The 26,782-nt window shown below is 37.7% G+C and overlaps 1 protein-coding gene across 1 annotated transcript in view; it reads right to left on the bottom strand.

Annotated features, from left to right (window-relative positions):
* CDK15 (cyclin dependent kinase 15) overlaps nucleotides 1–21,064 on the bottom strand; it is a gene marked incomplete at its 5' end in the record, with an annotated part of 87,501 nt that extends 66,437 nt beyond the window's left edge. The window contains 6 exons of the mRNA XM_079130681.1: nucleotides 2,424–2,486; nucleotides 3,465–3,559; nucleotides 13,342–13,421; nucleotides 19,768–19,862; nucleotides 20,071–20,220; nucleotides 20,942–21,064. Of these exons, the coding sequence (XP_078986807.1) occupies nucleotides 2,424–2,486; nucleotides 3,465–3,559; nucleotides 13,342–13,421; nucleotides 19,768–19,862; nucleotides 20,071–20,220; nucleotides 20,942–21,064 (606 nt within the window). The remainder of the gene's footprint in view (nucleotides 1–2,423; nucleotides 2,487–3,464; nucleotides 3,560–13,341; nucleotides 13,422–19,767; nucleotides 19,863–20,070; nucleotides 20,221–20,941) is intronic.
* Between the last annotated feature and the right edge of the window lie 5,718 nt (nucleotides 21,065–26,782).

Here is a 26,782-nt window from a genome sequence, read left to right as displayed (position 1 = left end):
ATCCATGCTACTCAATGTTTGGTCCTTCATCAGTAGCATCTGTGTCACTTTGGATCGGAAATGCAGAAACTCAGGCTTAATCCTAGACATACTACATCGGATTCCATGGTAATTTGTCCACCAACAGAGTTTGAGAAGTGCTAGTCTAGACCACATCAATAACTCCTAACTGGAATCCTTTACTCTAGCCTCTGATTCCCTTTAATCCATCCTACAGATCACAGTCCCAAAGATTTCCTTCAGATGGTGTCATTTTCTCTGAACTCAAACCGCTGTCATGACTATACTAAGGAATAAAGTCCATACTTCTCAGAAAGTAATGCTCTCAGCCACCTAATCCATTTCCCCAGACTTGTGTACCCTGTTTCACTAATAATCTCTGTATTTCAGGCCAACAGAAGCAAAAATGCAATATGGCACTTGTAGAAAAAGAATCTTAACCAGGAGTCACTTTTAGTAACAATAAATGTGGTTTCATGAACTCAGGCAAATTCTGCATTCCTTGTGTGCAAAATAAGGAAACCAGACCAGCTCTGTGTTTTTAAAGTTCTGTTGACCTCAATCCATGGTAAGAAATACATACACATCCAGTATTTATCTCCACACATAAATAAAAGTACAGTTACAACTGGAACAAAAGAGGCACAAAATGATACTTGCTCTAAGTGGCATGCACTCTAATGTTTTCTAGTCTCTTCTCATTCATTTTGTTTTGTTTAAAAAATGCTGGTTGCTAACCCCCAAATTGATTTTATGATCCACTAATTGGTAAGAACCTGTAGACTGAAGAACACAGCCGTGCTTCTTGCCCAACAGCGCAGGATTCTGGGGCCTCTTCTTGAGCACATCCTTGACTTCTCACTCTGTGCCTTTTCTGAGAGCATTCCCTCCCCCAGGACCATCTTCTGCTATCCCAGTCTCTTCAAATGCAGTGCATCTTTTAAAGCCTGAAACTTTGCCGGAAGTCTTTGAAAGTCTACAGTACCAGGGCTCATTTCTGACTTGGCATAATTCACAAATGCCCCTCTGTAATGGCAGTGTATATATTTAATATGCTGTTTTTATGTGTAAGCCTCTGAAGGTCAGGAATCATGTCCTCTGTGTCTTTTTATCTTTCTCATCATTTTGGACAATGTCTGGTGTGTAAGTCACTCAAACCTGAAAAATCTGTCCTTCTCTGTTATTTTTCTTTCACCTGTTTTTCTGTTTAATCAACACTCGAGTTCCTTGGCCCTTCTATCCTCTCCTGAGCAACTGCTTAGCTTCACTTCCTACCCTCAAGTTAGACATCTTCTCAAAGTCACTGACCATCATTTAACAGTCTACTCAACTCTGGCCCAACTGGCTTTTCTTTTTATATGTCTAGCAAAACTCTAACTCTGGAGCAATCCAAATGTCTACTTTCTCCAAATGTCCTCCATTTTAATGGCTAAACATTGCCATTTAAAAAAAAAAAAAATCCCATGGACATGCAGATGAGTTAATGGTCTTCGTCCTTAGCAGAGTCCTTAACAGACTAGACATGCCTTCTTGGTTTCCCTGGTTAGTTCTCTATCTCATCATCCATAGTTACTTTAATTTTTTTCACTCTGCAGGTCTTGTCCTCAAATCTGCCCTTCCAAATCCAAGACTGGGTTAGGTCCACTCACTATGTTTTCCCACAGTATTCCTAGTTAATGTGGATATAGTACTTAGCACTTCATTTCAAACTGCCTAGTTGGTCTATGTATCTTACTTCACTTTAAGCTCATTGAAAATAAGAAACACAACTTGTTATTGAAACTATAGAACTTAATATAGCACTGAGTACTCAATATTTCTTGAATGAATGAATAAATGAATACATAAATAAATATTAGTTCAATGAATAAATATATCATATACAAATCTCATATGGTTTTCCAAGAGTTGATCAATTAATTAATGCCAATAAAACCTTAGGGAGTAGAAAGTATGAAATATTAATGACTTCTAAAATTTATAATGTAGAATTACTGCTAGTTAAGAGTTTACTATTATTTTTATTTTAATGACTGAGAAAATGGAATTTAGTCCCATATGTATAATAGGATCCACTAGAACAAGCAATGCAAATTTTATCACAGGCCACAATGATCTCTCATAAAAAGCATTTATTTTACGAAGGCCTAGCTTCTTCTCTTTTCTTTTAATATAATTCTTTTTAGTTAGTTTATGCTGTTGAAAACACACAGGCACAATGGCAATGACTGACATGGCTAGGCTGCCCAGAAAATAGCTGGACATCGTTCCAGATCTCGAGGGACAACTCTTGTTTTTTTTAATGTTTCTCTAGAATACCAGTGAGGACTGTCTTCTTATTTGGTGTCATGGGACTTGTGATGTAAATCTGTTTCAAAATTCTCCTGCTGTGGACAGGAGAGCCTGACCTTTGTAGTACTCACCCTGACGTTATGAGGATGAAGCCCTCCTGGATGCTGGGACATGTACTGGGCCAGGTCTGTGTGCTGAACAGAGTAGCAGAGGAAGAGAAGACAGAGTGAAGTCAGTGGTGCTGCTTGGGTGGCGTCTTACAGCAGACCACAGACCTGACCATCAAGGACGAATGACGAAGTTAAGGATTTCTGAGACCAAAGTGTAAAAGGAATATAACCAGGTTTTCTGAGACTCCACTGTTAAGGTCAAACACAATGTGTCTTTCTAACAGGCTGCTTGCAGAAAGAAGTCTGTTTCTTGGCACAAATGGAGATGCTCATTATGAATGACTGGCACTGAACACAACACAGGAATTTTTCACCCTTCAAGTGTCCTTGGAGGCCAGTTAAGTACGTGCGCCTTGTGATTTCTTTCTGCTCATTTGAATCTTTTTTCCTTTTAAAAGTACAAATGAGTTGTTCTTTAATAAGCTTACATATATTTTTTTAAATATCTTGTGACACATCTTCATTGTCAATGAAATAAATGTTGGGCTCTGCTCACATAGTGATTAAAAATACATTTTTTTTAAGTACAAAATTTTATGTAGGAGGCAAATTCAAAATCCTAGTTTATTATTAGTAATGGGAAGAAAAAAGACAGCAAAAATTGTGGACAAGGAAGCTAAATGTGGTGACACATTCCTGTAATCATAGCCACTTGGGAGGCTGAGGCAGGAGGACTGGAAGTTGGAGGCCAGCCTCAACAACTTAAGAGAGACCTTCCCTCAAAATAAAAAATAAAAAGGGCTGGGGATGTGACTCAGAGGTAGAGCAACACTGGGCTCAATCCCTAGTACAAAAAAAAAAAAAAAAAAAAAGAGTGGACAAAGAAGCTGGACTCCAGGTGGATATAGTAACAAGAAGCCTCCACAAATCACAATATAATGGAAATTTCCATGCTCCTTCCACATTGTAATGAAAGTTTTACTGTGCCATAAAATATTAACAGATTCATTATACAAGCACCAGGCCTCTCCTTCATGTGTTGTAAAATGCTTGAGAACTCACCATGTATTCAAAAACGAATGTCAGGGTCTCTTTGGTGTGAACTATGTCATGCAGAAGCACAACATTGGCATGTTTCAAGCCCTTCAGGAGAGAAGCTAGAAAGATTAAACAAAACATTAAATCAATCACTGATAACGAAAGTGCTGTTTTAAAAGCTATTGAGCAGTATTTATTTTTTAAACATTTCAAATCAAGCATTCTATTTTCTCACAGCTAGAAATAAATCTCTCTGGAAAGAATACTTAAAATGACAAAGTCCATTATTTTTAAAATGGTGAATCACTGCACATATACAACTTACCATTCTTACAGGCTAGAGTGGTTGCAAAAATCTGTTTCTGTTTACCTCATCAATTTCATCAAAGCACTCAGAGCACTTTGCTAATGCTCTCCTCTGGGAGTCTCATCATCCCTGCTCCACAGCAATAGGAGCAGGGGCCTGGCGAGAGAAAGGCCACTGGGAGAGCAGGAAATAGAGTATCTGTCTTATAGAGCAGGACTTCGCAACATAAGACCCATATCCAAAATGCAAAGTCCACTAGTGGTCACCAGGGTGGAGGGAGGTGATTATAACTGGGAAGCAGGTAAGAGAGCATAGGGCCAAGACTTGTGGAGTCATATTAGAGTGTGGAGAGGCTTTCTGAGGGAATGTCCATATCTTTGTGGAAAGGAGAAAATGCAAACTTGATAAGAGAGAGCCAAACTTGGGGGAGGGAAAGGTTGGATGGGGGGAGGCACGGGAGAGAAAGGGTGGATGGCTGTCTCTTGCTTCTTCAATAACAGGTTACTATTAGATTGCTAAAGGCAGCCCTTTAAAAGGGAGAAAGAATCCCAAACGCCAGGAGTGACTGGGAACAGAGCTGAAAGGCTATTCCTGAGACAGGTAGACCCTGTCTTCAGGAGGGCAAAAGCCAGAAAAGCCACTATAAAGAGATAATGAGTCTCAGCTCAGGGTGTCCTGAATGAAGAAATAGTGTCTTTAAGACTTAAAGAGGTCTGGGATGCAGCTCCATGGTAGAGCACTTGCCTAGCATGTGTGAGGCCCTGGGTTCAACCCCCATCATTTGGGGGAAAAAAGAAGGAAAAAAAGGAAATGTTTAGCACAAAAGTTCTGTAGTATACACCTGCACTTCACATATCTCTTGCACCATCTTCCTTCCAGTATAGAATTCCCTAAGATTGAAAACAAGCACACAAACTTAAGTACCCATGTTTGGGAACAAAGTTATTTCCTTCGGGAACTTTATCCTGTTTTAATGAATCTCTGTTGTTTTGCTCTCCTGACACCCATTCTCCTGTCTAATGGGGCCACCTCTGTTTTTCTCCAGGAACCAAGCCTCTTCCGACTTAGTCCATGCCCTTCTGATGTGGCTGACTTCACTTCCGCCCTATGTGGGCATATGACCCAACCAGAGATCAGCCATCGTGATGAATGATTGGTTCAGAGACAGGTGCAAAACCCAGGCCTGGGAGAGCCCTACTTTGGTGGTGCCATCGGGAAAGAGGTGCTGCTTTCTTTTCCACTGTGAGAGATGAATTTGTGGGATCTAGCCAGGAGTTGCTAGGACCAAATTACCAACACCTGGTGACAGCAGTCCTAGGACTAAAATTAAGGCAGAGAAAACCAATGTTGAGTGCAGCGACACGTGGATTCCTATTGCCACTGTACCCTGCAAACCTGCCATTATCAGATCTGTGGGCAAGTAGGGTGCCTTCTTTATTAAGTTGGTTGGAACTGGGACCCTCTTACCACCAAAGGAGCTCAAAATCCTATTATGCTGCAATTGATACTTTTTGCTCCCAAAGTCCTTATGGACTAAATGTATTATTTTGCTTTTACAAGTGCACTGTTTCATAAATGTAATGAACAGTTTTACAGGCATCTGTTTCATTTCTCTAGTTCCATACCAAAGAGGGGAACAGAGAGATGATTCTCTCTCTCTTTTGGATGCTGCCTATTACAACACTCAGCCAAGAGTAAGCACTTAATTTATCAAGATATTTATTGAGTGTCTTAAGGGAGAACTGTCTGTGGAGCCAGAAGCCCTACATGAATCCTGGCCCTGTCACTTTCTATCTGAGTATCTCTGGAGAGTATCTCAACCCAAGTCTCCATGCAGCCAGTCCTTATGAAAAGTCGTATCAGCTTTCCTGACTTTACTTTGCAGGGTTGATTTGAGGATGGAATCAGATCCCATCTGTAGAACCCTTGGTACATGGAAAGTATTATTCAAAGGCAAATTCAAATTAATGTCCTTGAGTCTGCTTCTCTATCCCCCTTTCACATTGAACCTATTAAACCCCTACATCCAGTCTTAAAGTCTTGCTTATGGTATGTTTCTGCTAGAGTTTTCAACAGTCTCTGTATTTATAACCATGACTTCTGACTATCCACTGAGAATGCCTGTATTTTATGGGTATTTTTTTATTTCATAATTTTCTCTCTCTCTCTCTCTCTCTCTCTCTCTCTCTCTCTCTCTCTCTCTTTCTCTCTCCATACACACATCCATCTGCACACACACACACTACAAAGCATATATCAAAATTAGATGTTAGGGGTTGGGACTGTGGCTCAGTGGTCCAGTGCTCTTGTCTAGCATGCACAAATGCACAAAGTCCTGGACTTGATCCCTAGCACCAAAAAAAAAAAAAAAAAAAATTAGAATTTAAAAGGATATGGAAAAACTGACACTGCTAAGAATATTAAGATTTTTAATGCAATTTTAGTCTTAATTGTATTACTAAAACTCCTTATGCTTATTTTAAAAATCATGACCATATGTTTTATTAGTCATGATGACTTCAAACTATCATTCTCTAAAACGCTCAAGGAACGATATCTACTTGGATGAGGCTTACTGCTAACAGGGATATAAATCTTTATGTAATTTTCTTGATCATTTTACTTTAGTAGGAGTGCCAGTTGCCATTTCTGTTTCCATTTATATTTGTCTGATTAGTTTTATTAGTTTACGAGTTCAGTTCACAATTTCTTTGCAGAAATATTTTTGTCATTCATTCATTTTATGAAGGTTCGCCACTCTGGCAAATGGCAACTTCTCTCCACTTTATTTTTTCCACACCCTCATCCAACCTCCAGCAAATCTGTTGGCAAGACCTTCAAGACATTCCAGAAGTCCTTACTGGCCAGGTCCTCTGCCCGCTTCCTGAGCCAAGTCTCCGTCATATCCTGGCAGAACTACTGCAAATGCCACCTAACTGGTCTCCCAGCTCCTGCCTCCCTTCCTACCATCTCTTTTCCACAGAACAGCCCATCACTGGAATCCCTTGCCAGTGAAAGTCTGGGCATCTCCCTCCTTGTTCCAACCCCTGCAGTGACCTCTCCCCTCGCTCAGTGAAATCCAAAGCCCCTGCTCTGGCCTGCCCCACCCCTGCTCCTCCAGCTACGCCCATCGCTCCTTGGTATCACTTCACACTCCCACCCTGGCTCGAGGCTCTGGCCACATTGGCCCCTACCTGTTTCTGGGACACTTGCAAACACAAATCTTCTCTGAAGTCTCAGGTTTGTCCTCTCACCTGCCACCCTCTTTCCTCAGTTCTTTGCACATTTCCTTTGGGACTCTGCTTGGATACACATGAGGTCTAGGCTTCTTTGGCCACTGTAGATGAAAGAGCAGCTCTCCACTCTCTCTCACCCCAGGAAGCATCTATCCCTGCACCCTGCTTTGTTATTTTCCATAGCACTTATCACCACCAGACATAAAATGCATACATGCAGATATGTGTAGATGAGCACATGTATGTTGACTGTCTGTCTTGAACTTTGAGAATATAATATTCATCAATGATAGGTACTTTTATCTTTTTTGCTTCTTGCTGTATCCATGGTGCCTAGAACAACATCTGTTATATTATATGTTATCAATAAATTTCACTGTTGACTTTATTGTCCTTACCTACCTAATATCACTCGTACATGTGGAGTTGACTAGTAGAGAGTGTTTCTGATTGAGATGCATTTATTCCTTGTTTCTTTTAGTCATCTCCCTCAATTAGATGGGATCTAACATTTGGGAATGTTCTGCTTTATGGCCATGTTTACTACTTTTTTAATGCCCAAGACTACTGAAATAGTAACTGAATTTTACTGAGTATTTTACAGGGAGTTGGTGTGAAAGAACACATGATGTTTAAAGCCTGTATCTCATGGTGGCATTTGTATATCCACTAGAGGACCAAAAATGCCCTTAGCTTCAAATATGAAAGTCTTAAAGCCAGGAAAGAATGTTCTTTCTTTCAATTTCAAGGACATCTGCACAGACTAAACATTTTGGGCATGAAAATTCAACTGAGAAAGGGAGACAGATCCTAAAATCAACATTCTGATTCTGGTAAAATTGCTGTTTTCATAATTATATTTCAAGTGTTATTTATTTATATATTATTTAACTGGGGATTGAATCCAGAGGTGCTCTACTACTGAGCCACATTCTCTAGTCCTTTACTTTTATTTTTTAATTTTTTTTAATTTTGAGACTGGTCTCAGTTGCTCAGGATAGCCTCTAACTTGTGATCCTCCTGCTTCAGCCTCTTCAGTAGCTAGGATTCTAGGCTTGCACCACTGTGTCTGGCATAATTTTTGTTTTCTTCAAAGAAAAGACACAAAAATAAATGGGGTTGGGGATGCTTATAGCTCCAAACAAGTCACAATGGGGTTTATTTGTTTGTTTGGTTGGTTTTTTTAGGTAAGGGTCTGGAATCAAACCCAGGGCCTCACACATGTTAAGAATATGCTCTACCATAAAGCTATACAGTGCTTCTGAAGTAATTTTAGGGATGTGGGTATAACTGAGTGGTAGAGCACTTGCCTGCCATGCACAGTGCTGATTCAACCCCCAGCACTGTAAAAGAAAAAAATGAATTAAGTAATTTTGCAATGATGATGATGATGATAGCTAATGTACATTGAGTATTTAAGCCATACCACAAATTGTTGTAAGAATTTTATATGTATCTATCTGGGTTGATCATGAAGACATCCAGAAAGTCAGAAGAAACATGAAAAAAGAAACATAATCCCAAAGATCAGGAAAAATAAACAATCCATGGTTGATTTTGATTTAGTTCATAAGCTATCTAAAAATCTAGATACAGTAATATGATCATGTGAGCTATTTCAAAATTCAATTATCGCTTTCATCTCACTAAGATTAATGAATATTTGATATCTTGGTTTTGCCCATTTTGTTGGGTTTTGCAGCTCAGTGAAGTTTTAGAAAAGGTAATGCTTTTCAAGTGCAATGGTCACAATATCTTGATGTGACTCTTCCTTGTCCTGCTTCAGTTGTGAAGAAAATGGGGAAGATGGTGACAAAGAAGAACAAGCCTGCCTCTCAAGTCCCGGGCGGTTTGTAATGAGTGCCTACAGGTCAGAGTCCTCTCCAGACTGTGGGCTCTGTGGATGTGGATTGAACGGGTCCCGTCTCTAGGACGAGCACAGGCCTGGAATGCTCAATAAGTGCTGAGAACTAATGAAGACCAGGACTTGTAACAAGTTTACAGAGGAGTCCAGAAGGGAGCCCACCTCAACTCCCACTAGACAGTGAATAAAACAGAGCTTGTGGGCTGGGGGTGTAGCTCAGTGGTAGGGCTCCGACGTAGCCAGCATGAGGCCAAAAAATAAATAAATAGATAAAAAGATGTGGGTGGGATTTGCGGTTATAGTCCCCCATGTTACATATTCTCTGACTTGGGAGCCTCAAATAAGGTCAAGAGTCAAGTTATACATTCCAAGAAAAGATATGATCTAGATAAATATTAAGATAAATGTCAGATATGAAGTTATCATCTGGCCAGGTGTGGTGGCGCACATCTGTAATCCCAGCAAATAGAGAGGCTGAGGCAGAAGGATCACAAGTTTCAGCTCAGCCTCAGCAATTTAGCAATGCCCTAAGCAACTTAATAAGACCCTGTCTCGAAACAACAACACAAAAAATAACAAAAAGGGCTGGGCACATGGCTCAGCGCCCTGGGTTCAATCCCTGATACAAAAAAAAAATTATCATCTGATTTTTCAGGAATTATAATCCCCATCACATACCTTCATTTTTTTTTTTATAAAAACATAACCATGTATGTGTGAATTTGCTGTCTGTGATGTGATTTGATTGCATTCAATGGCAGACTTCTTGTCAACGTTTTCATTTGAAGACAGGGTCTTGCTAAATTGCTCAGGCTGCCCTTGAACTTGCAATCCTCCTGCCTCAGCTTCTCAGTTATCTGGGATTACAGGTATGCACTACCACACCAGGAACAACTCAGAGATTCTAATCAGACTCCTGCTTTGTCTCACCTCATGACCTCAGCAAGGCTCCTTAGACTATTTTTGGCTCACTTTTCTCATGTATGGATTGGGAATAATTACTCTGTAATGTTTTCTACCAGCAAATGGTCTTAAAAGATCCTTAGCTGAAACTTCCCAATTTAAAAATGGTGCTGTAGAATCAATGATAGAATTGCTAAATATACAATATTATTTTCCTTAAAAATGTTTCTTCCGCATTTTCCTTAATGTTTGCACAGAGAACATCATAAAAACAGATTTCTATTTTTACCTTTACTCTTGCTAAAAAAAATGCTTAGACAAAGTATTTCCAAATTTATATAATAAAGTAGAAAAGATTTTAAATAGTTTTTAATACCTAATAACTCTGATCACTAGCTCTGTGACCTTAGACAAGTTATCTAACCTCTCTGAAACTCAGATTCTTTCATCTCTATAACAAAAATCACACATTTTACTCCCTACAGTGATAAGGGGTCTTAAAAATTGGTTATCAAGGGGCTATGTGCCTGGTTCTTAGAAAAGGTTAGTTCCAGGACTGCCTAAGAAAATACTGGTAATGATTGAAGGCCCTAGATTTAAATCAAAGTTGACCATTTGTAGAAAAATATCAAATTAAGGCACATTACTAAACTATGGATAAAGAGTTTAATAAGATGAAATCTCATCTTGATATAAAAACATAAAGAAAAGTATTTTCTCCTAGTTATGAAAAAAAACATTTGAAGTATAATTTTGAGCCAATTGTGAAGAATTTTCTAAGTTTTCGTGAAAGCTTCTGATCTTTTTAATGAGCAAAAAAACTGTAAGGAACTTATCTACTTTGTGCATTGCTGTGTAGCTAGCAGTTGGCAGAGTGCCTGGCCATAGTAGGTGCTCAATGAATATTTGTAGAATGCATAAAAAGTTGTGGATTTTTGGATCAGAAAGATTTAGTTTTCGTCTTGCAGGGCAATCATAATACCTATCTCTAAAGGTTGGTAAGAGGATTGAAAGAGATGTGAAAAGGACCCGGCACTTGAATTAAGATGTTTCCCTTAGTACTATTCATACTTTTGCTAATTTCAAAATATTATATGTTACAATTAAATGAAAACAAACAGTATTGCACTTGACCAGACTAATAAACTGCCACACATATTCTTCCCATAATATATAGAGAGACTGTTCATGTAGCAAAATCCTCCTCAATACATCTTTGGCTTCCTGCTTCAAGGCTTTTTACTCTGTTTTTCTGCACATGGCTTTCGGTTGCCTTTTTAGCTAGTGACCCTGGATTTTAACTAATGAACTCCAGCTGTTCTTATTTTGCCTTCCAGCCCTACTCAGTTAACCTCCTGTCTCCCTGGGCGCACATCCTTAGAGTTCTTACGGGACAAATGGGATGGTGCCAAAGTTCTTAAATGAGGCCTCACATCTTGAGGGGAGAAGGCCTCTCTGACCAGGACTCCAAGTTTTTACACTGGTGGAAAAAGAAGCATTCATTGTGGAAAACTGGAAGCCTAACAACTCCCAATGTGTCAAAAATCCTTTTGTGGTTTTTATTATTATGCAAGCAAAACTTTCAGTAAGGGAAGTTCATAAAACCACCCGAGAATGTCCTCAGTTCAATACTAAATGTAATTGTAAGCACCTGTGACGAGAGGCAGCTCCTTGGTAAATGTGCAATGAAAGAAACATTTAGCATATAGAACAATGCAGAGCCAGCTTTTCTGAACCATGCTGAGAACCATCTGTTAGCAAATGCAGCAAAAAGATTTCACTGTTATCCTCAAATGTCCACCTGAAAAACTTGGCTGTGAGCAAAAGCTAAGCAACACTGGCCTTACACCATCATGCTCACAAAGGCCACGCCTGGAGAAAGACATGAACCTGGGCCTGGATCCCATCCCTGAAGGAGGGTGACCTGGCAATTTCTATTCTGTTCAGAAATACTCTTTAACCTATCGACACATCTCTTCCAAATATGATCATTTTTCATGGGGGCCACTAATAATTACATCAGTAAATGCAGTTTCCATGGTATTACACACTTAAAACCATGCGTTCCCCACAATGCACCTGATCCTACCAGGACGGGTCCCTGGCTAAGCCGACAGCAATTTGGCCCTTCCAGTTAAATTTAAAATGATGTATTCCCCAGGGGCTCTGAAAGACTTTGAAAATGGCATCAAATTCAGTTATAAACTCATTTGCTGAATAGCTTTTTCCATGCCTGTTTACATAACCCATTCTTCCAAGCTCAGAATCTCCTGACTCTATTAGCCAGAATGAGACCACTGGTTCTCATCTTGGTTTACAAGGACTTTTACACACTTGTTCCTTGAATTATCTGCTCTGTTAAGATGGAAAACCACATAGAAAAAAGACTGGGCTTTTCTCTTCTCATCCTTCACCACACTCAGCAATGTGCTTTGCACATAATATATGCTCAGTAAAGAAGATAAAAAGGGGAGAAAGTAAAGCTAGGTAAGTGGATTTCTTTCTTTTTCTTTTTTCTTTTTTTTTTTTTTTGCTGAAATGGACAGTAATCTCAACTTCATTTCAAATGGCCCATGTGAAAAAGTTGATAAATTGTACTAAATTGTACTTTTAATTATTTATTCTCACTATATCTGCTTTTTCTTTTTTCTTTCTTTCTTTTCTTTTTTTAGTACTACTTGTCAAACCCAGGGCCCCACCTAGTCTAAATAAGTGCTTTACCACATTCTCAGCATTTTTATTTTTTATTTTGAGACAGGGTCTTGATACGTTGCCCAGGTTGACCTCAAACTTGTGATCCTCCTACCTAAACCTGATTTTTCAATTTTTATGGTGTAAATTATTAGTTATCTCGATACTTAACAAGACATTATTAAAAGAAAGGAGAAAGAATAGAATAATAAGAGCCAACATTTGAAGTCTGAAAACAGACTCTGTGATCAATGCCATATATGTATGTATGTATGTATATACATTCTTATTTAATCCTCAATAGCAACTTGTGAAATATGTACTATTATCCTCTCTCTACAATAAACTTAGTCTTGGGTAATCTATCCAACACCAAATCACTAGTAATGGTAGACTTTCCATGCAAACCCAAATCCATCTTTCCTCACTTGCTAAACCAACTAAGGCACAAAGGAAATACAGACACAACACTTAAAGTACATGCCTTCCCAAAAGAGCTTTTCAACTATGATGAAAGAAACATGCTATGTTTAGGCAAATTCTCCACTAATAATTTGTGTGTTTTTTATATGAATATTTTGGTATTGTATAGATACACTTTTAGCAACCAGCACCAGGCCAAACACATGGAAAGTATTTAGAAAACCCTCTTTGAATTCATAGTTTTGGTCAAGTGATATAACAGTTTTGAATCTTAACATCCTCAAGAATAAATAATAAAATAGTAGTGTAAGTACTCTCAGAAAACTGGTATGGAGAATAAAATTGTAATGATATATTACTTTCACAAATGTCAAAAACCAGACAGATAAACTCAAAGCTTTTTTTTTTTTTTTTTTTTTTTTTTATCAAATCCAGGAATCAAAATAGATCTCTTGAGTCTGCTTTTCCTGTTCTTACCTTCCCGGATAGCTGTGAATGGAACCCCTTCCTCTGCATTCATGCTGATGACTTTTAAAGCCACTAGTTGTCCATTTATCCTAGAAAAGGGGTTGGAAAATATGACACTCACTTATTGACATGGTTCAAAGCAGCAAGATATAAAGATGACTTCATAAAAGGAATTTTCTGACAAAATATATTCCAGCATATCATCTACAATTATCTCCAAAAAGTTTTATATATATATGTACAATATATATCATATATATGATTTATATATTTAAAAAGCACTCATCTACTAAAGTGGTGTGTGTTCATTACAGAAAAATTTGGAGAAAATAAAAGCACAGAGAAATCAACCCCCTCATTATATATGTATATAGAGATACATTTTTTATATAATATATATATACATTTTATATATAATATATATATTTTTTACTGAGGATAAAACCCAGGGGTGCTCTACCACCTCTAGCCCTTTTAATTTTTGAGACAGGGTCTGACCAAGTTGCTTAGGGCTTTGCTAAGTTGCTGAGGCTGGCCTCGAACTTTCGATCCTCCTACCTTAGTCTTCCAAATCACTGGAATTATAGGTGTGCACCACCATACTAGGTCCTTATAATATTTTGACATGCATTGATTTTTTTTTATTTCCCTTTCATGCACTCATTTAACCTATCCTTACTTCTCATCTGACTTCTTGTAGTGACTCCTAATCATCTCCCTGCTTAAATACTTGTACTCCCTCTATCTATACTCAACAGAGTAACTGGGGGCATATTCTTAAAATCAAAATCAAAACAAGTCACTTTTCCATTCACAAAATAGCCAGATGTTTACAATAGCCTCTTAAGTGCTGCCTGATCTGCTCGGGCTTCACCATTCTTTCTCTCTCCCCCTTCTTCCTCCATTCTCCCCTTATTCATTATTTTGGTCATGATGTAAGCCAAGTGCCCAGAACAGAGATTTTAATGCAGCTATAAATATGTCAGGTTGTTTGGTTCATGGGGTTCTGGGGATTGATCCCTGGGGTAATCTACCACTGAGCCACATCCCCAGCCCTTTCCATTTTTTATTTTGAGACAGGGTCTTGCTGAGTTGCCCAGGCTGGCCTCGACTTGTGATCCTCCTATCTCAACCTCCAGAGTACTTGGGATTCTAGGCCTGCACCACCACGACCAACTATTAATATTGTTTTTACAGAGTGGGATTCATATCATATTGTTAGTAATATATTTCTCCATTTAACATTTTCTCATATCATTCATTATTGTGTTGTATGATGTTTAATAACGGCCTAATATTTTATCATGTAAATATATTAAATGTGTTTAGCCATTTCCAAATGCTTGCAAATTGTTTCTAGCTTTTGACTATTATAAAAACACTATAATGATCACATTTATAATCTTCTTGCCCAGCCCGAATTATTATTTCCTTAGGTAGATGTGGAATTGCTAAGTCAAAGGGTATTCAGTGCGCATGTTTTCATTGACTTGAATTCACCTTTCCTAAGTGTTTCACTAAGTGATCACACAATGATGGTATCACGTCTTTGCTAACATTGGACAGGCTTTTGTTTCTACTTTTGTATTTTTTGGACAGGTTTTTGTTTCTATTTTTGTATTTTTAGATTTCCTTTTTTTTTTTTTTTTTTGAACAGTTTCAGATTTACAGAAAAATAAAGACGATCTTGGACCAACATTGTTAAGTTATTATTAGCTAAAGCCCAGAGTTGATTAAGGTTTCTTTAGTTTATACCTAATGGTCCTTTTTATTGTCCAGGATCCCATTCAGTTGTCACATCCCCTTCAGTCACTCTTGGTTGTGAGTGTTTCCCAAATTTTCCTTATTTTTGATGACCTTGGCAGTTTTGAGGAGTACTGGTCAAGTATTTTATAGGATGCCCCTGTCTTGGGATGTTTCTGCCTTTTTTATGATTGGTCTGGGATCATGAGTTTGGGAAGGAACCATCTTCATATCATATTTGGGATACCTATTGTGGTTGACTTATGTCCTTGGATGTGGATCTTAACCACCTGGATGAGGTAGGATTTGTCAGGTTTCTCTCCTGGGAAGTTACTCTTTCTTTCTTTCCTCTTTCCATTCTGTACTTCAGGATGAATATCACTACATACAAGGAATTGGGAGCTATGATCTGCCTCCTTGAGAACTGTTTGGAATTCTTCATGGGAGATTTATTTCTCCTATTTATTAATTTATTGAACCATTTATTTATATCAGTATGGACTCATAGGTATTTTATTGTTTGGGTTATAATTCAATATTACTTTACTTTGTTTCTCAAATTTTTGCAGGGTTGTCTTTTGAAAGCTCTTTCAGTTGGCTCTCATGTCACTTTGGCACATCCTCACCAAAGTGAGTTTTGTGTTGTTGTTTTGGATTTTTCGCTTTCATCTTCACATTTTGGCCTATAAGATACGTGGAAAATGTGATCACATTTTAATTCCTTTACTTATAGAACTGAGTTTTCATAAGTCTTTTCTATTTCTTTTGTGTTTCCCTAAATTGTCCACTTTTTAAACTGAAATATTGTCATATACTTCTCACCAGTTGTTTTAATTTGCCTTATAATGTCTTTGAAGGTTTATTTATTCATTTACTTATTTATTTTTGTGGTGCTGAGTATTGAACCCAGGGTCTCAAATATGCTAGGCAAGTGCTCTATTCTATCTCTAGTCCTAAAATTTTGAACTTAAAAAGATTTTTATAACATTCAGGATTTTCCAAAATGTTCTACTTAAAGCCTGGTTCTGTAAAATTCTACCCCACTCTCCCCCAAGAAAAGTTTTTTAGCCAAATACGTTTAGAAAATGCTTTGTGCTTTTTTAGTCTTAATTATTCTTAAAAGGTCACAGTATACACTGACATTTTTTAAATGCTGAAAGAATCTATAATAAAGAATCAAATCTGGTTTTGTTCTAGGGTTGCCCAAGTTGATTTGGCCATAACTGGTTCAATGAAACATCTATTAAGGTGTCTCAGAACTGGGGCTCCCTAGAATATACTTGGATATATGGGGCACCATGGACACTTCCTGTCTTCCCTCATGGGTTCTGATTTGAGTGTTAGACACAAACTTTCCAGCCTAAGAGTTACACAGAATTCACCTATCTTTTCTTCTAGTTCTTGTATGTTTCTTTTTCATTTACTCCTTAATCCACCATGGTTATATATTATATTTTAATGATACTTGGATTTATACCTGTTCTGGACTTTTCAAAACCATGTTGCTTTGATCCGTCTTTTCTTATACTTGTGCTGCATAATTTTAATTATTGTAGTTTAGAATATACAGTTGGACTTCTGTATTTGTAGGTTCTTCATTTGTTAAACTGCAGATTGAAAAAATCTGCAAAAAAATTGTGTCTGTACTGAACATGTACTGACTTTTTTCTTGTCATTATTTCCTAAATAATATAATATAACAACTTCTTATATAGCATTTACATTGTATTAGGTATTACAGAGTTTATACTCAAATACTGCAACCTTTTATATAAGAGAGCTGAGCATTCATGAGTTTTGGTGCCTGAGGGGGTCTAATCCCCCAAGAATTGACTGTATCTAGAATACATCAAAACTTGAAGTTAGAGAATTACTGACATCTTTGCACAATTAGAATTTTTTTTTTTAGTTGTAGATGAACACAATACCTTTTTTAAATTTTATTTATTTTTTTATGTGGTGCTGGGATGGAACATAGTGCCTCACGTGCTAGGCAAGTGCGCTCCCACTGAGCTACACCCCCAGTCCCATAATTAGAATTTCTGATTCAAATACCCTATACTTAAAACAGTTTCTGGACTGGTCATTGCACAAAACCTATGCAGCCCCCTGGTGTACACATACCACCTCCTGCCTGCCCTCATCTGTATCCACTGTCCCTTCCAATACCAGGGCTGACTCTGCCTCAGGGATTGTTGTTCTTGTGATCTCCCCTGCTTGAAGCAGACTTCCACCGTGCTTACACACAGCTCACTCCTTGCCTCCATCAGGTTTCCTGTGCAAGTGTTTCTTCCTCAGCCAGGCCTCTCGGGGGCCCTATTTAAAATGGCAATCCAACACCCAACTCTGGCTGTCTCTCTCCCTGTTTCATTCTTTTCTTTTCTATAAAGTATTGGGTGATGAACCCAGGGGCGCTCCACCACGGAGCCACCTCCTCAGCTCTCTTTAGGGGTCTGGCTACATTGCCCAGCTGTTCCCCCTGCCTCAACCTCCTGAGTAGCTGCACTTATGGTGTGCGCCACCATGCCGGCCATTTTCATTCTCCATAGCACTCTTCACCTTTCAACAAACTCAGGATTTTACTGATTTGTCCATTGGTTATCTCCCTCCCACCACACTCCATAAGAGCAGGGATATTTGTCTCTTTTGTTTCCCAATATATTTCCTATTAGCTTACGTAGTGTGTGGTACATAATATTACAGTATAGAAAAATTAATAAATTTTAGTAGAATGAATGAATGACTGTCTGACTTTTAAGTCTTTTATGTCCCTTAGTAAATCTTTATATAAATCCTGCCCCACTTTTTAATCACTTTTTTTTTTTGCTATTACCAGAGTAATTTTCCCTACTATATTTTCTAAATAGTCATAGTCATTTCCAATACATATGACATCTTTGATAAGTATATTGATTTTTGTAACTGATCACCTTTTCTAAAATTATTATTATTATTATTATTATTATTATTATTTTTTTTTTTTTTACAGTGCTGGGGATCGAATCCAGGGCCTTGTGCTTGCAAGGCAAGCACTATACCAACTGAGCTATCTCCCCAGACTTAAAATTATTTTTAATATTTTCTTAGATGATTCTCTTAGTTTTTTTAGGGAGACAATGCCATCACATACAAAAATTATTTTCGATTTTTTTTTTTTAATCAATGATGGATAATGGTCATTCTTATTTCAAGCTTCACAGCAAAGTCTATAATTTAACAGAAAAGTATATGTACTGTGATTTGAAATGTCCCTTATGGTAATGAGAAATTATTGTTCTATTTCTGTTTGGTTCAGAATTTTGAAAACTGGAAATTGATGTTGAATTTATCAAATGACCTTTTGGCATCTATCTTTATGGTATTTTTGAACATATTTTTATATTAGGAATGTAATGCCTTTGTGGTAGGGAATAAAGGGAAAAGTTTAAGAGGGATCTTTGTTTCCCTGCTTCAGTTTCAACCACTAGAAATAACTAATCTCTTGTGTATTTCCCCAGACTCTTCTATGTACATACAAACCTATATATGTATAATACATCTGAGTGCTTTTTTCTAAAAGGGATCAAAGAGTACGTATTGTTCAGTAACTTGCTTTTTTTTCTTTTAAAATACTGGACATCTTTTCATATTAGTACATCTACTTCATACCGCAGACGGCTGCATACAATTTCACACTATGGTGATTATTTACCCAGGTCTGCCTTGATGACTGTTTGTGATCAGGTTTTTATTTATTCTATTATAAATCCTCAAGTGAGCTGTACACCTCTGCTTATATTCCTGTGGACTTGAACACGTATTTCCAATGCGCTTTTCATCCTATTCCTGGGGTGAATTTCTTGAAGGAGATTTTTTCATATCATCAATTCCTAGGATAATCTGCAGACATGAATTAAATTTTGCTTCTATACAATATATTTAAAACTGTATTTCCCTTACAATCTTATTTTAACAAGCAAAAAAATCATAAAAATCACAAAACATTAAGATAAATAATAAGTATTTAGTTTTGTAGTATTTACATTTCTAAAATTAACATTTAAGCACTGTTAAGCCATTATTTTTCTCCATCAGGGTAACATAAATGAAAGAAATAAGATCTTCCAACTTTCCCTCCCTAAAAGGCAATGGAATTCAGTTTTCCAAAATGGGTAATTGTCTTGGAGAAGCAGTGTTTTTATTCTCCAGTCATTTGCATATTTCGCAAGTATAGAAAACTAAGGATTTATAGTTTTTCACATATTCCATACTTTGCAGAAACCAACTTCAGATTTTTATATGAAGGCAAGATGGAAGATGAAGCAGCAAATTCAATAAATTACAATTGCAAAACTTTATCATTGGGACTCATATATGAAAAGTTCTTTAGAAATACCTTACCAATTGTGTTCCCCACCAGGCAGTAATCGTTCTTTCTGGTCAATAGTAGAGAAAGTCTACTTTCTTTTAATTGAATAAAAGAGAGGAAAGGCTGATAAACATTTTAGTGAGCTAGTTTTAATTGGAGTAGGGCAGATTTATTTTTTTTTTCAAGGCTATTTAAATCATCATGTTTCTCTCCCTGTTGGCCCTGGCATCTTATACAGCTTCCAAATGCTGTGAATTTCTGTGGTGTGTCATCTGGCTTTAGAATGTAAAAGGAGGGGTGAGGCCCTCATCTTTTAAAGTCTCCTGTAACTGCAAGTAACTCACCTGCTAATCCCCTTGTAAACTGTGGCATAAGAACCTTCACCCAGCTTCTCCAAGTTCAAGTAAGACGAGGCTGCCCCAAAAGGGAGGCTCTTCCTCTGCTTGAAGGGAAGGGGAGGGATGAGAGATGGAAAAGACAGAAAGAGCACTTTTATTAATGTGGACTCCTCTCCCCCTCAAGGGAAACAGCATTGCCAGAGTGGACCTGGGAAGGCCCACTCAGTAATTGCCCTGAAAGTTGAGGACCAGCTTCCCAGGACAAGCTCACATTAAATTCTTCTTGATCAACCTCAGCAGCTCACTCACCCACTGAAAACCCTGCCTCAGATCCTCTTCCTGAAAAGAATCGCTATTACTCCGTGGCCTTTTACTCTCAAACTTCCGGGCACCAGCAGCCTGCACTCCCCTGGGGTGAAATGAAGTCATGGAGCTTGATGCTTCTTTTAGGTCTGTTAGCTAGAGAAAAAAGAGCGCATGAACAAAATCTATGCAAAGTCAAGATCAGCGCCTTCCAAAACCATTGCTTTTTTTCTTTATTTGCCTAATTCTCGCTCTTTTATATGTTTATGAAGGTTCTTCCTACATCCCCAAAGGCACCTTTCTGAAGTCAGATCCAAAATAACCCCACCATAATGGTATCATCTGTGAAAATACTACAGTCTTTCTTCACTTGAATACATTTATCTTTAATGCGTAGGTTAACCTGAATCTCCTTGATACATGTTTTCCATTTTTTCCCTCTAACTCAGCCCCCCCGCCCCCCCCCACATGTCTATGTAATTTATCACTTTAGAGGAATAGTCTTCTAGCACGGCATGGCTAATAGACATGAGCTAATTACTGAAATTTTGAATCCACCGCAAACCAATACTGCAGCTGTTCAGCTCTGCAATGTAGTACCTTGGAGATTTCAAGAGAAGAACCACTTTTTCCACTTCAAGTCAAGGGGAGTTTCGTGCAGCCCAAAGTCAAGGATTACTTTTCCCTTTTGGTTTACAAGCACATCACCACAATTGATAACTACAGCTATAAATTCTCTGTGACTTTAATAGAATTTTCTTTTTATGGGTTTCGACCTACCGCAGAAGGAATCAGACCTCTGCTACAGAAAGGGAGCGTCTGTCTGGACTCCTTGGTTTATCAATAGAGAAGGATGCTCCTCCGGGGATACAAATACCTGGAATGCAGCCTCCATGGTCACAGGCTGACTCCTCCGACAGCTGTGTGCCTCGCCTCCCTCGGAGCGGTGATAGCAGCTGCACCCAGGCTGTAGACTCTTAGCACACAGCTCTTGACCCATAGTCTTCCAGGTTCAAGGAGAAAACCCGCACTTGAACCTCTCCCGCTCTGCCTTTCCTGTCCTCCTTCACTCCCTTTTTGCCAGAGGTCAGCAGTGTGGAGCTTCCATATGACTCACATGAGGCTCTGCCTGGAGCAGCCTCATGACTTCAGCAGTTTCTCCTTATCAGTGCAAGTAGCTCGACATCAGAAAGGCGGCTGCTTGCATTCATATATGCACACCCGAAAACAAGGCAGCTAGTATTGGAGAGAATAAAATTGGGCACAGTTAAAGTTCTTATTCCAGTCACGAGTTAGTGCTGTTGGTATACTTACTTTTTATAAATTCACATTGCTTATCCATGTGATGATATTTACATGATAGCATTGATAGTGATATTGATATTTATTAGGCTTTCCTGGTACTAAAGCAGATGCACTGAGGAGGTTTTTTTTCTCCCTGCCTTTCATCTGAAAGCATTTTGGTTTTCTGACTTTTAAAACAAATTTGCAACTGAGCCAATATGTAGTGGTCAAATAAACCATAGAATGAGAACAGGAAGAAAGCTGAGGATGTCTACTTCATCTCTCTGCCTCCAAGCAACAGTGTATCTAACAGTCTTAGAAAGGTAGTCATTCATTCATTTATTCCAACACCATGTGGTGAGCACCAATGTTATTTATACCGTACAGGTAATCATCTAGGCCAATGGTGGAATTCGCATGAAACATCTTCTTCCCTCTTTCTCTCCTTCCTTTTCCTATTCCTTCCTTCCATATAAATATAATGCTTATTATATGTAAAGTACTATGTTAATATTTACATGACCAGGAATCTGGCTCAAACTGGTTTGCATTCTTCAGTTTTTGAACAAAAATTTTTTTTATAATTTATTTCTATGTTTATTTTTTGGTATGGGAAATTGAACCCAGGGGTACTTCAGCACTGAGTTATATCCCTGGTCCTTTTTATTTTTTATTTTTGAGACAGTGTCTCACTACGTTGCTGAGGGTCTGGCTGAGTTGCCCAGGATCACCTCAAATTTGCAATTCTCCTCTCTCAGACTCCTGAGTTGCTGGGATTACAGGTGTGTGCCACTGTGCCCAGATGAACATAATTTTTTCTGTGGTAGACTCCTAAGATTTTTGCTATTATAATGTGCCACTCACAGAGTGAGACAGAAAGGAGGACACACACACACACACACACACACACACACACACGCACCAGTCATATCTATTGTCACAATGATATTTATGGATGTTTGGGGCTGTGGCTGTAGCTGAGCGGCAGAACCCTTGCTTAGCACTTGTGAGGCACTGGGTTCGAAATTTAGCATCACATAAAAATAAACAAAATAAAGGCATGCCATCCATCTACATTTACAAAAAAATTTTTTTTAAATTTATGAATGTTTGATATCTGAACCTCACAATAGTTTTTAAAAAAACCTTCTGATAATTTAATTATGAATATGTATTTAAGTTTTATTTTAAAAAAAGAACCACTTTAAAAATTCACATTTCATAAAAAGGAGACCAATTTCACTAATATAGAGAAAATATTTTTAAAATAAGCTTAAAAAACTATTAAACTTATAACCAACAATCGATTAACAAAGAACGAGAAACTAGAATATTTAAATTCACTAGAATTTATCAAAATGTTGATTATAATACATTTTATCAGAAATGCTAATTTCTTTCTAAAGGGAGATTATGAATCATCAAATAAAAGTTACATTCTAGACCAGATTTAGGATAATTTTTTTTTAACCTTTCTCTAATTATCCTAAGTTTTAGAATGTTTAAATGATCAGTATTATTGTTAGCCAAGGGAATTGTGCACCAAGTAACAAGTATATAGAATAGAATAATCTGATTTATTTTATTTATCTTTTTATTTATCTATTTGTTGGCATGATTGAACCCAGGGGCGCTTTGTCTTTGAGCTACCAACCCTTTTTCATTTTATTTCTTCTGAGCCATAATCTCACTAAGTTGCTGAGGCTGGCCTCGAACTTGTACTCTTCCTGCTGGAGCCTCTGGAGTCATTGGGATTATAGGCATGCACCACTGTGCCTGGCTAGCCTGATATTTTAAAGATTTAAATTGCTGTTTAGATACTAGGTGGGCTACTAAAAGGAAATTGTGCAATATTCTTCAGAATTTTCAAAAGTTAAATAATTTATGGTCTTGCTCTAAGTTAAGGAAAAGTATCAGATGATGTTTAAGGTGTTCTCTAGTTCTGTATCCAAAATAATAATTTTTGTAACCAAAGATGTCTGAACAAGGACAGAAGACTTAGATGATTTCCTTTTGAATTCTGCGTCAGACCCAGTTCATGCGCCACTCCTGATCAACATGGCTGCACCTGCTTTTTTGCAGCCTGACTAGATTCCCAATGGGAGAAGCCATTCTTGCCCTGGGGAAGAAGGTCCACTATTGCTGTTACCTCCCACAATTGTAGAACAAGAGCCCCCACACAGCAGGCTGACTGACAGGGAGAGACCCTTGTGCCTGCCCACCATCCTAAATGGACTAACAGAAGCTCTGGCTTCAGCAAAGTCCTGCAATGACCAGGTGACACAATTCAGAAGTGCAGGCAGACCTGTGGAGCCCGCTTCCCTCATGATGAAACCAGCAAGAGTTGGGCAGCTGAGACTAACTTAGAAACATGCACCATTCATTTGCTCTCTCCTTTCCCCTCACCTCTCTTGGGATTGCACGTGCTACTCCCTCCTCCTACTTTTTATTAAGGCTTTGTTTTCAGGGAATTATGTTAAGACAAATGCTAGCCATTTTTAAATTAGCAGTAAAATCATATTATTGACAAATTCAGGTTACCTTCTCCACTTATCATGTTTTTTGAGTCATTTTTCCTCTGCAAGTGGTGTGGCTTTGAACTACTATATTTAGCTGGGAGTATGAATTTTTTCCCTTGTGTGTGTGTGTGTGTGTGTGTGTGCTGTCTTTATTAAACTTAACCAAAATAGTAAGAATTACGGTCTAATTATAACTTTTTAGAATATGTAGATTATCACAGGCATTCAACAGATAATAACATGAGAAAAATGTGAAATTTGTGTAGAAATAGTAAAAATAACTCATATACATCCACACAGTAGAGAAATAAGCAACTGGAAAAAAGTAGTGAGATCTTTATATAATGACATAGAGTGATCACCAAAATACATTAAGGGAAAAAGCAAAATGCAGAACAATGTTTATAGTGTATTGTTACATTTTGTGGCAAAGAAATGAGGGGAAATAAAATGTAGTCAATTATCTTACCAATAGTAGCAATATTACCATTATTATTAATTTTTATCTATTTTAGGGGAGAAATGACTTCTTTTCTATTCCTTAACTTCATGGTTGAGGCCCCTATAATAACAGAAGATCAACAAGAGAAAATCATAGATTTAATTAATGCAAGTTTATGAGACATGAAGTCACACATGAAGACTCAAAGAAACAGGAAAGTCTGTGTATTTTTATACTAAGTTTGATGAAGTGGGTAGTTGGGAAGAATTATGAGTGGAAGATAAAAGGGTCTCTGATCTGATGGTTAATAAACTGGGGGGAACTTAATGAAACCTGTTTGTTCAGATTCTTCTGGGTGTCTCTGTGTCTTTAAGGATAGGGATGTTCCCTTCTTTTGGGTAGAGGATGGTTACCTTTAGAATTAAGTATTATAATCCACTTTAGAGGAAGGTCAGCTAGATTTTATGTCCTGCTTCAGGGGAGAGGAGGAAAGAGGAAAGGAAGAGCAACTTTCCTGCTTCTGCTGTTTTCTCAATTGCCGATGTGCCATATTGTCGGGTAACTGAACCCCATCACTATTATATGTGTATCTAAGACTAAAATAAATAAGTAAATATGCTAATGTCATTAGAAACCTAGCTCTTCAGTGTACAAGAAAATAGACATAAATATCAAATCAAGGAAAAATTCTAGGAGCTTAAATTGGACTTGGAAACATACAGTTATGTTTCTTACTCTTTTAGCAAAAAGAAAAGCTCTGCAGGCAGAGGGTGTCACTCAGGGATGCTTAGCACGTACAAGGCCTTGTGTTCAATTCCAAGCACCAAAGGGGAGACCAAAAGCTCTTTCAATCAAAAAGACCCAGGAATGACAACATGATAGAAACGAATAACCCTAAGCCCAATTTGTCGTCTCTAAATATCATTTTTCTTTAAAAAGAACTAAATATCCATGGAGAAGTCATGGATTCTAGGTCTGGAGTATGAACTCCACAATAAAAGACAGGGGAATCTTTCTAGCTAGAAAGCAAGGAAGTTATCAGGAAAGATATCCCAGGTTTATGAAAGCCAATGGGAGCCTTGTTAAAAGGACATGGCAATCAACCTGAAAGAGACCTGCAGTGTCTTAAGGTGGAACAAATTGAGTGTCAAACAGAGCAACGACCTCAATGGCTTAAAACACAGGAATGCATAAAATCTATAACTTTATACTAATTCTAAACAAACAATCAATTGTCAGTTGGAGGTTTCTAGTGTATAAACATTACTCAGAGTATCATTAAAAAAAAAAAAAAAAAAAGAGAGAAAAACCAAGTATTCAAAAACATTTTTGCAAATAGTTTTTCCAGGGTTATCAAATTGCCAATGAGAGGAAAGTTCTTCCTTATAGAATTCCAAATAATAAATGTAGGAGAAAGAATAAAAAGAGAGAATCACTATCATGCAATCCTTAATGCAATGATAGATCTAATCAGTCATCTGAAATCCTTAGATAAAAGATTGATGAGGCACTTTGTAATGAAACCAGCTGAGCCCACTGATCAATCACGTGTTTAAGGTCTTTCTGAATAAAAACATAGAAAAAGAACAATATTTTAAAAAACACATTCACACAAAAATCCATACTTCTTGATTATTTATTTATATTCCTGTCTTCTTCCAAAAAGAATGGGTAAACTGTGGTGGTGCACAGCTGTAATCCCAGCAATTTGGGAGACTGAGGCAGGAGCATTCCAAGTTCAAGTCCAGTCTCAACATTTCAGCAAGACCTTGTCTCAAAATAAAAAGTACAAAATGTTGGGGATGTAGTTCAGTGGTAAGGGTTCAATCCCTTGTATCAAATGAACAACAACAAAAAAAGGCAGGTAGGGTCTTTATAAAAGTAGAGCTGTCATCATCACCATCATCACCACCACCACCACCACCATCATCATCATCACCACCACCATCATCACAGCTACCATGTCCATCCTTGATCTGGGGCAAGCTCCATGGAAATAGATCATTACTCTGCCATGACGATGAGGTAGGTACCATTACTTAGGTACCCTTACTTTCCCCATTTAATCAATGGGAGAACTAAGTCTTAATGAGCTTAAGTACCTTTTTATAAGGTAACTAAACTTGCAAGTACCAAAAAATATTTGTAAAACTCCTCAAAGACTACATACCCAATTTCATAAATCCTATATTTGCACAAAAAGCATGAAATCGCTTAGTTAAGTTGCACTCCTCAATTATGATGGCTAAATTAAGATAAGTCATTATATTCAAAATGAACCAATAGTAAGTAAGTGACCCTAGTTCCTTAATCAGGGGCATATGACAACATCTTTGGTAAAAGACATATCTTTCGGTAAAAACAAAAGCTACAGAACATAATTTCTTAAATCACACTTCTTCCTTCTTCCTGGACTACTTTAATTTGTAACTGTCACATGCTGACAGTGCTGTCTGATGACAATAAGCAGAAG

This window comes from Sciurus vulgaris (assembly GCF_902686455.1).
Source record: "Sciurus vulgaris genome assembly, chromosome: 3".
Classification (NCBI taxonomy): Eukaryota; Metazoa; Chordata; class Mammalia; order Rodentia; family Sciuridae; genus Sciurus; species Sciurus vulgaris.
The sequence above is the reverse complement of the archived record's forward strand: the minus strand, read 5'-3'. Positions and strand labels throughout refer to the sequence as shown.